Raw genomic sequence first — 12956 nt, forward strand, 5'->3', positions numbered from 1 at the left:
TTTGTTCTCTTTTTTTATATTTTATATTATATACATTATAAATATATTATACATATTTCAGTTCAGGTACCGGTTCAGGCACCGGCACCGTTTTAAAAATAAAGGTTTTAGCACCGGTATCGGAAAAAAACCAAAACGATAGCCAACTCTAGTAAAGCTGTTACCTACATCAACGGCTACAGTCACTCAGTCAGACACCTAAACCCAAAACTCCCTTGATATGAAAATGGTTTTACAAGGAGGAGCTGATCAAAGTTGAATGCAAGGATATGAAAAAATATCCCAAACTGTAGCTGTCTATGTTAACCTGAAGCAAATGTATAACCTTTTCTGAGCCTGTTGGGCCATCACTGCCCAAGTCTCTTCCACTAGTTCAGAGGACAGATGCACAAATACCACAAGTGAGCCACTAAATCTGTTTCAACATGACATAAGTTTGTATAGGCGTGCCTTCATAAGTGTGTGCTCACACCCACATGTGCGTTTTTCTACACAGCAACCATTTATCAGAAGGAGGGGGGTGGGTGATGAATGTCTTCCAGTGCAAAGAGAAAAAAAAGGAGTAGGGACCCGATCCAACTCTTTCACTCAATAGATTGAAGTCTACAATACATTCCTCTGTGTGCTGAGAAGGACAGAGCTCCACTTCAACCTACAGTACCTTACCTAAGGAAACAGCACAAAAGAAAAAGAGGGACGAGGTCTGTTTTCATTTAAAGCACTCCCTGATATGACAGCCACAATGAAAAGAGTATGGCTTTAGAGCGCCGTAGCCTATAGGTAACAGCCAGACTGGCAGTGATCCTGGCGACGGTTGTCTTGTTACTTGTCTTCATTTCTTAGTTTGATTTTTGGTGTCAAGCTGTCACAGAGTAGACTGGCATTGCAGCACTTGCTGTCTCTCTTTGCTCTCCCTCAATCTTTCGTCTCTCCCCTTCTTCTCTCCGTCTTCGCCTGTCGCCCTCTTCTTCTGGTTAGTTCTCCCCACTCTGTTTCTTTCTGTCTCTCAACCCGTTTTCTGTTTAGACACTCATCACCTCCCCACGCCCCCCCCTTTCCACTTGCTAGCCCTCACTCTCTGGTCATTACCTCTCTTATTCATTTCTTTCTCTGTGTTTCTGTGTTCTCCTTTCCCTCTCTGGCAGAGGAAGTTGGACCAGTCTGGTCCTAATGAACCCCTGCAGGCTCCCAAAACCCCCACTCTGATTTCCTTAAGTGACTCTGGCAGGGTCTTAAAGGAGCCCTCGGTTGCTCCAAGACGCATTCAATAAAAATGTCAGATGAAAAGATAAGAAACTCCTTTTTACTCATGTTCTGATTTGGTTCTGCATCAGCATTGTATCAATGTAGCCCCAATGTGCATGTAGGAAAAGAACATATCTGTCTGTAATTTTTCACAGGACAGGTTTATTTTCATCTGATCACCCAGTTAAGCATACAAAGATCGAGGGTGAGCTGTAAATCATTAACATACCCTGTACAGGACACGTAACTCTTTTATTTTCTGCACCTGGAGGTGTGGTTCTGAGACACATAAGTAACCTAACAGTGTTTATAAAGGCAAATAAAGCATGTGGGGGGGGGCTATCATTTTTTTCAACTATCCATGTAGTTTGAATTGTCTATGAACTGCAAGCCTGTCTACTGATCTTTATTGCAGGCCCTAAAGTACAACCAGAGAGGTAGAAGTGCAACTAGTGAATGTAATATTTCTCATTTGATTTCATATAGTTTATTAATTTCCAAGAGGGGAATTGTCTTTACCCTCTGGTTTGGATGCAGGGTCAGTATCATAATGCCTGGCCCCTGTGGGGGTGTATCGCTCAAGGATAAGTAGGCCATTACTTATCCTTGAGCGATACACCCTGCTGTATGGCCATATACAGCAAAATCATACCCTAACAATAACATTATAATTAACATAGCCATGGGTCATTCTGCACAACTAGAGCTATTAACTTAATCCCAGTTCATACTATAGAATGAATGGCTCAGATTCCAACTCTGTCTAACAATTTGTTGTTATCATTTCAATTATGAATAAACCCAGTACAAACAAAATCCTTACAATTATCATATGACTCACATTGTTGAAAATGTTGTGGCATCAAACAGTTTGCGCCTGTGGCTTCTGATGTGTCACACCGACCCTAATAACATAGCAACACCAATGGATCAACAACAATCAGCTGCTTTCTTTCCACAACAAATTGCTTCCCCCCTTCCACATCTATTCTGTGTCTGGAATACTCGTCAAACAAGTGCAAGGGCTGCATCGTGATTAATCAGTTCAGAAAAACGACCCCTTCTTATTATTCCTGGCAAAGTGTAAACAACCCTTGCTTTGACAAGCCTCCCATTCTGCCCCGCACACTCGAGGGTATCGGCACAGTTCAACCGCTGTCAGAATGGAGTGTTTCTTGCTGTACAATGGTGGAATGAGAAAGCGAGGCGGAGAGGGAGAGCATGAGTAGCAGAGCGACAGAAAGACAGACAGCTGGCCGCCATGTTAAGTCGCTCTCTTGTTTCAGCCGTCTTATCAATCACTGTTTTGTTCTTTTTGTGGTGTTTTTAGTGGTCCAGTCAGACACAGGGAAATTCTAGCTGCGCAAGCTGAGCTGCTGGTAAAGGTCCTGGGAGTGAGCGGGTCAACGCTTAGCTTAGCCACCAGTCAGCCTGACCTGCCTGGCTGGATGGCTGGCAGGGTGCAGGGAGTGTTGCTTTTCTCCTTGTTTTTTGTTTTTTTTGAAGACACACAGAGATACAATCTGACACAGCCACAAAAAAGCAAAAGGTGCTCCGGGTGCACAAAAAGGTAGAAGTGGACATAGTTATGCAGCCGCACACACAAACATGCGTGAATATATATATATCAACAAAACAAACCTCAAGTCCGAGACTGTCATAAATATGCAATATTTATGCAGTATATATTTCTTCCTTTACAGTCTCTGACACACTCAACCACACACACTACAGTTCCATATGTCACTCATAAACATGCAATATATATTTTCCCTCTCAATGACATGCATGCACACAAATACAGAGACACACACACAGTCGCTGATGCTGCCATACATGCCTGATGATAAATGACTAAATGTTGTGGGGTGTTTTCAACTGCCCCACATACGAGGCCTGTGCGCTTCTAATTTGATACTTATTCCATGAAATAGTCATGTTGGGGGAAAATGGATGTGGATAGAGACAGACAGTCCCATAAATCATTCTAATTATTCTTTAATAAACCTCTTATAAGCCAAAGAGTGGCTCGTAGGTAACTACTGCCACCTAGAGTTCACAGGGAGAAAGGCACCCCCACAGAGCTAAGGAAGACATCCATGGACATTTAAATAAGAATGAATCCCACTAAGTGCCAAAGATTAATCAAAGGCAAAAGGAGAATGAAAGGTGGAAGGGTGCAAGAGACTCTGAAAGATAATTGAGTATATCAAACTGTATGTATTCTTCTCATTCATCATTTTTCACCCTAGAAAATTCAATCATAAGGGGATGAAAATTATTTGGAGAGCACAGGTAGCAAGAAAATTCCTCCTTAATCACCCTGAATACACAATAATGTTCGACTCGGCTCTTGTAGGGGTTAGAAAACACTTCTCAAATTTCTGAAAGGCAGGCTAACCTCAAAATCCTTCTTCTATAACTCAGAGGAAAACAGCTACGCTTTGAAAGGCTACTCTTTACACTTTTATGGAAAGCTATAAGAATGTAAAATTTGCACCTGTGAAATAGAATTTAAATTAAGAGTTTTCAGGAACTATTTTTTCCACGCAAGAAATTTACAGTATTTTCAGTAGTTGTAATTCATTTGCAGTCTCTATGAGTTTGGGGATGTGAGAGAGAAAAAGTATCCTTTATTTGTCCTTAAATAGGTGTATGTGTTTGTTTCTATGTGTATGTGTGTATTGTGGCATCTGTTTACACTTGCCAGGGCAGATTGCTCCTCACAAACACACACCCAACACACACACACACACACACACACACACACACACACACACACACACACACACACACACAAAACTTGCACTCAAAAGAAAAGGAAGTCTGGATTATGTTGACTCTGAGGGATGGATAGGCAAACCAAACTCATCTTGAAACAATCGGGGACAGAGCACAGAAAGAGAGGAAAGCTGCAGGAAGTGGTGAAGGGAGGGAGAGGAGGGGTGAAGAATCACCACCCTTAGGGGAGCAGTCCAGCTGCAGTCTGTTGGTCTGTTGTCATAATGCCCATTCACACACACAAACACACTGAGACACAAACAAACCAGTGCTACGGTTGACCTAACCATGCCCGCCTCATTAGCTGCCAATCACTCTGCACAAGCCGCCCTGAATGGGGGGCAAGAGGGGAAGAACGGAAAAGAGATGGATGAGAAGATGGTAGTTAAGTTGCAGCCATCAATAATCAAGCTGCCTAAGCTCCTGCGTCCGATGGCATCTCAATACTGAACAGTTACAGATAAAATGCCATGAAAGTTGGCAAACAAGGTTTTTTCCTCCTCTCTCTATTCCATTACATACTAAATTGGTCTGTTTTTATGTTTTAAGCAGGGTTCCTCTATGCCTCTCCGACTGGATAAAAAGATGGGCTGTGGGCTGGAGTTGGTTTGGTAGGCAGATCAGAATGGCTAACCACGCACGCACACACACACACACACACACACACACACACACACACACACACACACACACACACACACACACACACACACACACACACACACACACACACCACAGAGCCCTATTCCCAGACATCTAGATGCACTCTCACACACAAACAGATAGCTAGTAGACACATTCACAAGAGACACAGAAACACCCTCAGTTGCACATGGTGGCTTTCAAAGTGCATACAGTATGCGTTTATAGATCAGGCAAAACGCACACACACACACACACACACACACACACACACACACAGATGTAGACTTCATAGATTTACACACACTAACTAATTTCATTTTACCTACATGTGTACCCTCACACACTGACTGTGGCCCTAACAAGCAGACCAACCTGCCTTTGAGCTGCCTGGAGACTGACACTAAAGATTCTCATAGACCAGCAAGATTTCTTTCTTTTCCTATTTATGGTTGACCAGCTTAAGTTTTTAGTTTTTGTTTTGTTAGCAAACAAAAATATTAAGTGAGCCAGAGCCTGTAATGAGGCTGGGCCTCAACCCACCCGTCCTTGTGTTGTGGTCCATGGACACCAATCAGGACCCCATGAGAACAATGAGTTGTGCTCTTTGTTGGGTTTGTTTCAGATACAAGGGGTAGAGCATTTAAAGGAATATTTATTTTGTGTGTGTGTATATTCCTCTTTCTTCGCCCATCACCCACCAAACCTCTAGTAATTCTGTTTCCCATTTTCCTTACTCCATTTGACGTTATTTGTCATGCCGGCTTACAGCACATGGGCCCTGGATAAACTTGAGAGAGGAGGGGGGTGCAGGGGTAATAATGCTGTCCCATTGCTATATTTTGGGATCGAGTAAATGCACTCCTTATGACTCACTTTGGATTTGGAGAATGCCCACCTCCCCATTTTTAAGACACCACCATGTACGAGCAGAATTTATGAGTAAAGCCTGTATCATAACGCGGTTCCTGAGCTAAAGTAAATGTATGTTTATTTCTGCATCGATTATGTTTTCAATGGTATTTTTGTCTAGCTATTTTTATTATTATTTTGCTGTTAAAAGACAAAGAAAAACTCAATAAAGCCCTCAAAGCAAAAGCCTTGGCACTAAGCAGACTGTGGGAGTTTGTGTGTCTGTGTGGAGTGAAGATCACGGCTCAATGAAACAACTTTACTATACGAGACACAGATGCTGTCTGGGTTGGTTTAATAAAAGTGAACGTATCGGGTTACGCCATTTGGGCAAGTGTGTGTGTGTGTGTGTGTGTGTGTGTGTGTGTGTGTGTGTGTGTGTGTGTGTGTGTGTGTGTGTGTGTGTGTGTGTGTGGGGTATGTGTGTGAGCGGCGATGTAGTGCTGATGTTTTGAATGTCAATAGGAGGTAAAACTTGTGTTGAAAACCCAGCTGAATTAAGATGAGGATCACACAAAAGTCTGTCTCTCTCTTTTTACCTTTTCTTCTCCCCCTTCTATACTTGCTCTGAGCACAATGTGCCTGTTTGATGCCTGGCCTTGGTTTGAGAAGCATCACTCTTGCCTTCTCTGTTTTCACCCCTGTGACAAGCTACTCAGCAGGTGTGTGCTGGTCTGTGGGTTGTTCCTCTTGAGTGTCCCTATTCGTTATCAGTATATTTGCTGTGAGTTCTCTTTGTGCTTGTCGGATTACAAAGAGCCGGTGTCTTGTATCTTGTATCACAGAGGTTTTACTGCAATGGCAAGATAGAGGCGAGTTTGTCCTCTAATCACCGGAGTTTGGCGTTGCACTATTTTGAATAAGTTTTCTAAAAAGAAAACTGTGGCTATTTTCTGAATGGGTAATTGGAGGATGTAAGAAGCAATCATGTTTCTTTTCCCTCACCAGCCTCCTACATACACTGGCACAAAATGGCAGCCAAAGATATAAAAACAAAGGGCAGGGTCTCTTATACATGATACCATCTAGCTTTCAGGTATCCGACTGGCTTTGAGTTTACACTGCTTGAACTTTCATTTCCTGGCTGCGAGGTTGCATGTCCAACAACCAGCTTTGACGTTTTAAAGAGTAAGAGAGGAAGACGTTGTCGGAACAGCAGCTTGGGTAAAGCCCCAACCAGGCGTGGCATACATAATTCACAGTGACACCAATAAAGAAACCTGAGAGCTGAAGTCCACAAATTTAAAACGAACCTGTGAGGCCGAGATTGTGTTGCAAATCTTGATACAATTTTTAGTGTTTTGGGACTCCAGGGGTTGACAGAAATAACAAATAAAAAATGGTGAAATGCAGTGAAATACATCAATTTACCGCAAAATGCTGCAAAGTGATTTGCTTAAAATTTTAATTTGGACCTGAGGGCTTGCCATAGGGTACTGTTTGTGGCAACCAGCCTATGGGCCAGGCTGCATACGGCGTCCCTGCAGAATAGGAATTAACATCGACAGGCTAAAAAGTGGTAATGAAGTTATTTTCAGGCTTGACAGCGTACGCAGTGAGGATTTGAGAAGAGGTCTCTATGCTTGCAACTATCCCCTGACTAATCAGATGAATTTTGGAAATAAATGATTGTTGCTGTAAATGTTGCGTGAAAGAGAAGCAGGGTTGTGGTGTGTGTGTGTGTGTGTGTGTGTGTGTGTGTGTGTGTGTGTGTGGGATGTTAATTGATGAGAGTTATAGAGAGCTGCTAGTAGCACAGGGGGGATCATTACTGCTGGAGTGGAACAACTGCATTCACGGCTGTTTGCCATGTCTCATATACACACACACACACACACACGTACACACACACATACACACACAAACATATACTGTCACAGTGCACCAGCAGTCAAAAGTAACACCATCCTCTTGTTCTCTCTTGTACATCCTTTTGTCATAGTACAACTGCTCAACCACACAAAAAGAGTGAGGTAATTATAACACCCTAATTCCACGATGACTCTTCTTAAAACACCAACCAACTATCAAATGCCACTTTTCTCCAAATCAGAAGCTTTGGAAATCGCAAGAATTATTTTAGGTTGTCATGATGGGGAAAAACAAACAATTACCCCAGAGGCATTTCCCATCCTTGAGTCAATTTGTGGGAAGGCGCGCAGCCACTTTGGGTTAAAGGATTTAGGTCACACTTTAACTGACTGGCTGACATCAGAACGGTGAGACAGAAATCCTGGAGTGGATGCTGAACTTGAATACATCTCCTGAATGACTTGTCTTGCTAGTCAACCTGCTGTCCTGACCTATATTTTTTTACACTGCGTGTGTGTGTGTGCGTGTGTGTGCGTGTGTGTGTGTGTGCGCCTTTGTATGAGGAACAGGGGTCTTTGTCTTATCTAAAATGCAGTTGTGTATGAATGCATTTCTATTTGTATACGTAGGTGTGTATGGATGTACACATGCATGTAATTGTGTGTGCAAGTTTGTGGTTGTGTACGTTCCTTTCATTTTACATGGGAATGTGTCTGCTTGTGTTCGGGGGGAGAAAAATACATACTTGAGACTGTGTGGGTGTTTCTGTGTGTTTCTGTGCACCAAGGACGAGAGTTGTAAGCAAAATCAGTGTGTGTTTATGCTTTCTGTCAGTGTGGGGCAACGTCTTCCTCTCTCCTGCTGATGCCACATTACTTCAGTTTAGGAGCCGCTGTCACTTTAGTAGCAGCATAGACAGTTGAGACTGCACAGATTGCAGCCCTCTTCTTTCTGACTGACAAACATATATACTCCCTCAAATAAAATGTCATAAATCACAGAATTAAATGCACTTAAGTTATTTTTAAATATTTTTTAAAGTTAAAATTTTGTATTAAGAGTGACATAATATACTTCACAAAATTAATAACATTTTAAAATCCCGATTAATAAATGATGCTGTCCCTTTACACTCCCTTTAAAATACACTTCTATTTCGTATGGCAAAAAAATCAATTGAAAACACAGTTTTTGCCAGCAATGGCCGAGTAGAAATCACTAGGAAAAAGCGAGAAACACACTTACGCCACCGGTTTACACACAGTACACACATAAACACACACACATACGGAGTTGTACCTCCAGTAGCCAGGGTTTGAGTTTGCGGTCTAAGATGATGTCAAAGCCCAGGACCTCAAAGCAGACGCTGTCGCTCCCTGGTGGCTGGCCGGGGCGACACATGCGATAGGCGTGCAGGACATGGGGCTCAGCCACTATTATAGTCTTCACCACCAGCTCCTGGCAGGACACAAACACAAAGAGAGAGAATCACCAAGCTGAGCTGACAAAGAGAGCAAAAATCTTACTTTTTCTTTTCGTCAGTTGCATTCATCCTAAAAAGACATACAGTAGCTGCAAATCTTTATAGCATCTAATTAAATGTCTGAAAATGATGCAATTAGGAGTTCGGCTTTAATTGCAGGTTGCGACTTCAGACAAATGCTTCAACCTTAAGATTTAGGTCTAAATTGTGATAATGGAGTAATCATGACACATACTAGACCTGTAACCTACAGACCTGCTTTAAAGAGGTAGGACTACATCCAATTCTTTTGTGTCTCAAAATATGCTTTCAGTATAAAAGCCGGGGAGAAACAGAAAGTGTTACAGACACAGAACATTTTAAATCTCACTCACACACAGACTTTCACCAATGTTGGTGGTGGTCCATCTGTGTGGCTCCCAACCTGTGTTCATGTGTGTGTTTGCACGTATGTTTGCTGGCTGCTACCTGCCTGCCTACTCCCACTGTGCAGCTGGGGTAAACATGCTCACTCTGACACACACAAGCAATGCACAAAGCTTCCCCTCACCAGTCAAGTCCCACGCAGTCCTGCTGGCCTACAGTTTGCCCACTCCAGTCTGACTGCTGGGTGCTGAAGAGGGGTATGGAGGTCTGGCCCTGGCCTGATAAGGCGGCAGCCCCCCTTCCTTTTATATCTGTCTGTCGCTCACACACCTCTATCCATCTGTCCATCCATCCACCCTTCTGACCCACAGGCTGGCCAGCACAAACACCTGCTCCCACTACTGTTGTTTATGCCCGAAGTCCCCAGTACTGGCTGGTGTGTGTGTGTGTGTGTGTGTGTGTGTGTGTGTGTGTGTGTGTGTGTGTGTGTGTGTGTGTGTGTGTGAGTGCGTGCGTGCGTGTGTGCGTGTGTGCGTGTCTTTGTCCCTGCCCCCATTACCTCCCTCCTTATCCTGAGCCCCCAGCAGCACAGGCAACTGCCTAGCACTGTGCATGTGTGCCTGTGTTTTGTTAGCTTTGGGCTGAAATGTTTTTTAATAAGCCTCTTTGAATTATTATATATTACAATCTTTTTATTTTTCCCTGCATACATTTGTATATTATTTTAGCTACTTTATGTATGCGTGTTTGATTAATTTATCTCATCTCTGTTTTAATAGCACACTTCTCTTTCTCTCTCAGTGTAGTAGAGACAGCAGGATGGCTGATATTTAAACAATGAGCAGGATTAAGCAAAGTTCGTGAATTTATATACTTTTAGTATGAATAAAAGTACATCAAACTAACTAACTGATAAAAATAAAAAAATAAAAACAGTTGAAAGGCTTCAACTGGTTGGAATAATATGTGCTAAATGTTATTGTCATTCACTAAAGTGAGATATTGTTCTGTCAATATACATTTATGCACAAGAAAAAACATTTCGTTTCATAAAAACTATTCTCTGAAGCCCTGTAGGACAAAGTTTTAAATATTTTTTCCAAGTTGCATAAATAAGTGCAACCTTTATTGTTTCTGAATGTCCACCAAAAAAAATCAATACGGTAGTTCAAATGGATAAATGTCACTCTAATGGTACCATCCGAGTGGACAAGGTGTCACTATTGCATTGTACTGACTACTACATGCACACTCTGAGGCACACACACACCATCTGCACTACGCTTCCCTTCACCAGTCAAACTGCACGCAGTGCTGCTGGTCGGCAGTTTTCTCTGTCCAGTCTGACTGCTGGGTACAGAGAAAGCGGTATGACCTCGATAGCTAGCCCATAGCCAGACATCTCTCTCAAAATTACACCCACATACAAAAGCTGCGGCTTTGTTGGTCAAACCATGGACGCTCTGCCCCATACTGCACATCAATGTTGCCTTAATATGAAAGAGATGTCAGTAAAACATGGGGGGAAAAAAACACATACACGATATTCTTAACCCCCACAGACAATCTTTTGGCAAACAAACTCTCTGACTCTCTGACCGTGACCGTTGGCGGGAAGAGTCAGGGCAGCCTGCTTGGTCTGTACAGGAACAAAATGTAAGAGGAGAGATGAAAAGAGAAGGAGAGAGGAGAGTGAGCGGAGAGCATAAATACAGAGTTGAAACAAAACAGTGTGCAAGTGCGAACGGACACCACTAACACCAAAGTAGTGCAACTTCTGAGGAAAGACCTCAGACAAAAATGGTGAGAGAGGAGTAGGACGGTCTCGCTGACACTCTGGTATGCCACTGAGAGACAAGAAAGATGAGATGAAAAGGAATTGAAGTAAAGAAAAAAAAAATAGAACTAAAACGCCTTGACAAAATGGAGCCCATAGAGAAATTACACAAGATGGAAAAGAGAGGAGAATAAAGAAAATGAAACTATCCTGAAACAAGAACTTAAAGGACAACAGACTTACAACCGTCTTAAACGTCACTTTGTTCAACATGAACATTAGAAAAGTGAAAGCTGATGAAAAGAAGAAATAAAAGAATGCCTTGCGGAGAGTATAATAATAATAATTTGAGGTTGAATGCTTGTATCATGAGAACAAGCACTGAGGGGCCATACAACCCAAATGACATCGGACAGCAGGACAAAAAGTCAAGGTCAACAAGAATGAAATAGAAAAGAACATAAACAGGACAGGGGCTAAAGAAAAGAAAGGAGTGACTAAAAGAGTAGTAACATAAAGACAGGGGGAATATGATGTGATGCATGGGTTTAAGTAAAAAAATCGAGTGAATCAGGAACAGGAGGTAAAAGACTTTGATGAAAAACCGAGAACGAGTTAAAGGTGTTTGGATGAATTGAGAGTAGTGGCAGATAGGAAGAGCTCACCCTCCTGGAATGATGTTTTCACTGAGCTCTTCCTGGAGTTAAACAAAGCTCTGAAGCACACTGAATTACTGTCATAACAAATCATATCAAACCTTTCGCGGGTCAGCTTGTCTTCTTTGTGCGAGGCGTGTTGGTTAGTAGCAAGAGCATCTGTATATACAGTATGAGTCTACGCTTACAGATTACACTTACGGATGCACGCATGTGTCGTTTGCATTTGTGGTGTGTGTTGTTATCATTCCGCACATCCTTTGTGGAAGCACACATCCGCCACGATATGTCTGCATGTAACTGTGTTTCTGTGTTTGTGTCTGTTTGGATGGACTACCCACGTACAGAGACGTCTCCCCAGAATTTGGCCACATCGTAGTCGTTGGTGCGCAGGAACTCGGTGAACCAACTGATGGACCTCTTACTGCCTTTGTCCACTGTCTCGTCTCGCTCAAAGTTCTCATTGTGTTTGTTGACTGAGTAGTTGGTCAGATGCATGTAGAGCTGGCTCTGTGGAGACAAAGGGCAGTTAGGAGGTGATGTGTTAAACATCATCAATGAGCATGTTCATAAATTGAAAAATTGAAAAATACAGCGTATCTAATAACAGCTTGATCAAGATGTGGTAGATTGCGGAGTCAAAGGTCTGTGGTGTATTAAAACAAGTAAACGTCTTCTTCAGGCTCTGACGTCGAAACAAAATCGAATGTCAAAGCGACAGCAGATCATATTTGCACCAGATGGCATGTTTTGTTTGTTGTTGCATGAAAATCGTTCTCTTCTTCTTGAATTCCTTTATTTACTGAGCTGATGAAGAAATGTAGCTCTTTTTTACCTGGTTCCTGCTTCCAGTCAGATGCATTCATAGCTGAGAGTTGTCCAAGACAACCACAATCTAATACTTATGGCTACAAATAACTGAAGCAAGTGCAATAGTAGTTAGAGATATACACTGTATATTGTATTTTTTTAGCTGTGGTACCTGTGCCAGTGCTCTTTAGTGTAATTATACCTTTGTCAGTGATGATAATCATCACAGCAAACAACATCCTCAAGGGTGTTAATGCTTTTATCCCCACAGTGCACATACCCACGTTCTCCTAAGTAATATGGGTAGACAAGAATAAAGGGAAAAGCAAAAACAACACAAATGTGTCCCTTGGCAACAACTAAATGACTAAGAAATGTTGCCGTAAGAAAAGTAAAGAACAGTACGCTGTGCTATATGAGAATTTGCTCTATTCTAAATCTGTTCTTATACTTGATTATAAAGAGCCATTGT

General features: G+C 42.3%; 1 protein-coding gene across 5 annotated transcripts in view; it reads right to left on the bottom strand.

Annotated features, from left to right (window-relative positions):
- The window catches only part of ttll7 (tubulin tyrosine ligase-like family, member 7), a 70919-nt gene that overhangs the window by 40053 nt on the left and 17910 nt on the right, over nucleotides 1–12956 (bottom strand). For all 5 annotated transcript variants that reach the window (XM_039811364.1, XM_039811365.1, XM_039811366.1 and 2 more), the window contains exons 8-9: nucleotides 12020–12184; nucleotides 8692–8850 (exon numbers count right to left, since the gene is read on the bottom strand). In XM_039811364.1, the coding sequence (XP_039667298.1) occupies nucleotides 8692–8850; nucleotides 12020–12184 (324 nt within the window). The remainder of the gene's footprint in view (nucleotides 1–8691; nucleotides 8851–12019; nucleotides 12185–12956) is intronic.

The sequence above is a fragment of the Perca fluviatilis genome, chromosome 9 (assembly GCF_010015445.1).
Source record: "Perca fluviatilis chromosome 9, GENO_Pfluv_1.0, whole genome shotgun sequence".
NCBI classification, from domain to species: Eukaryota; Metazoa; Chordata; class Actinopteri; order Perciformes; family Percidae; genus Perca; species Perca fluviatilis.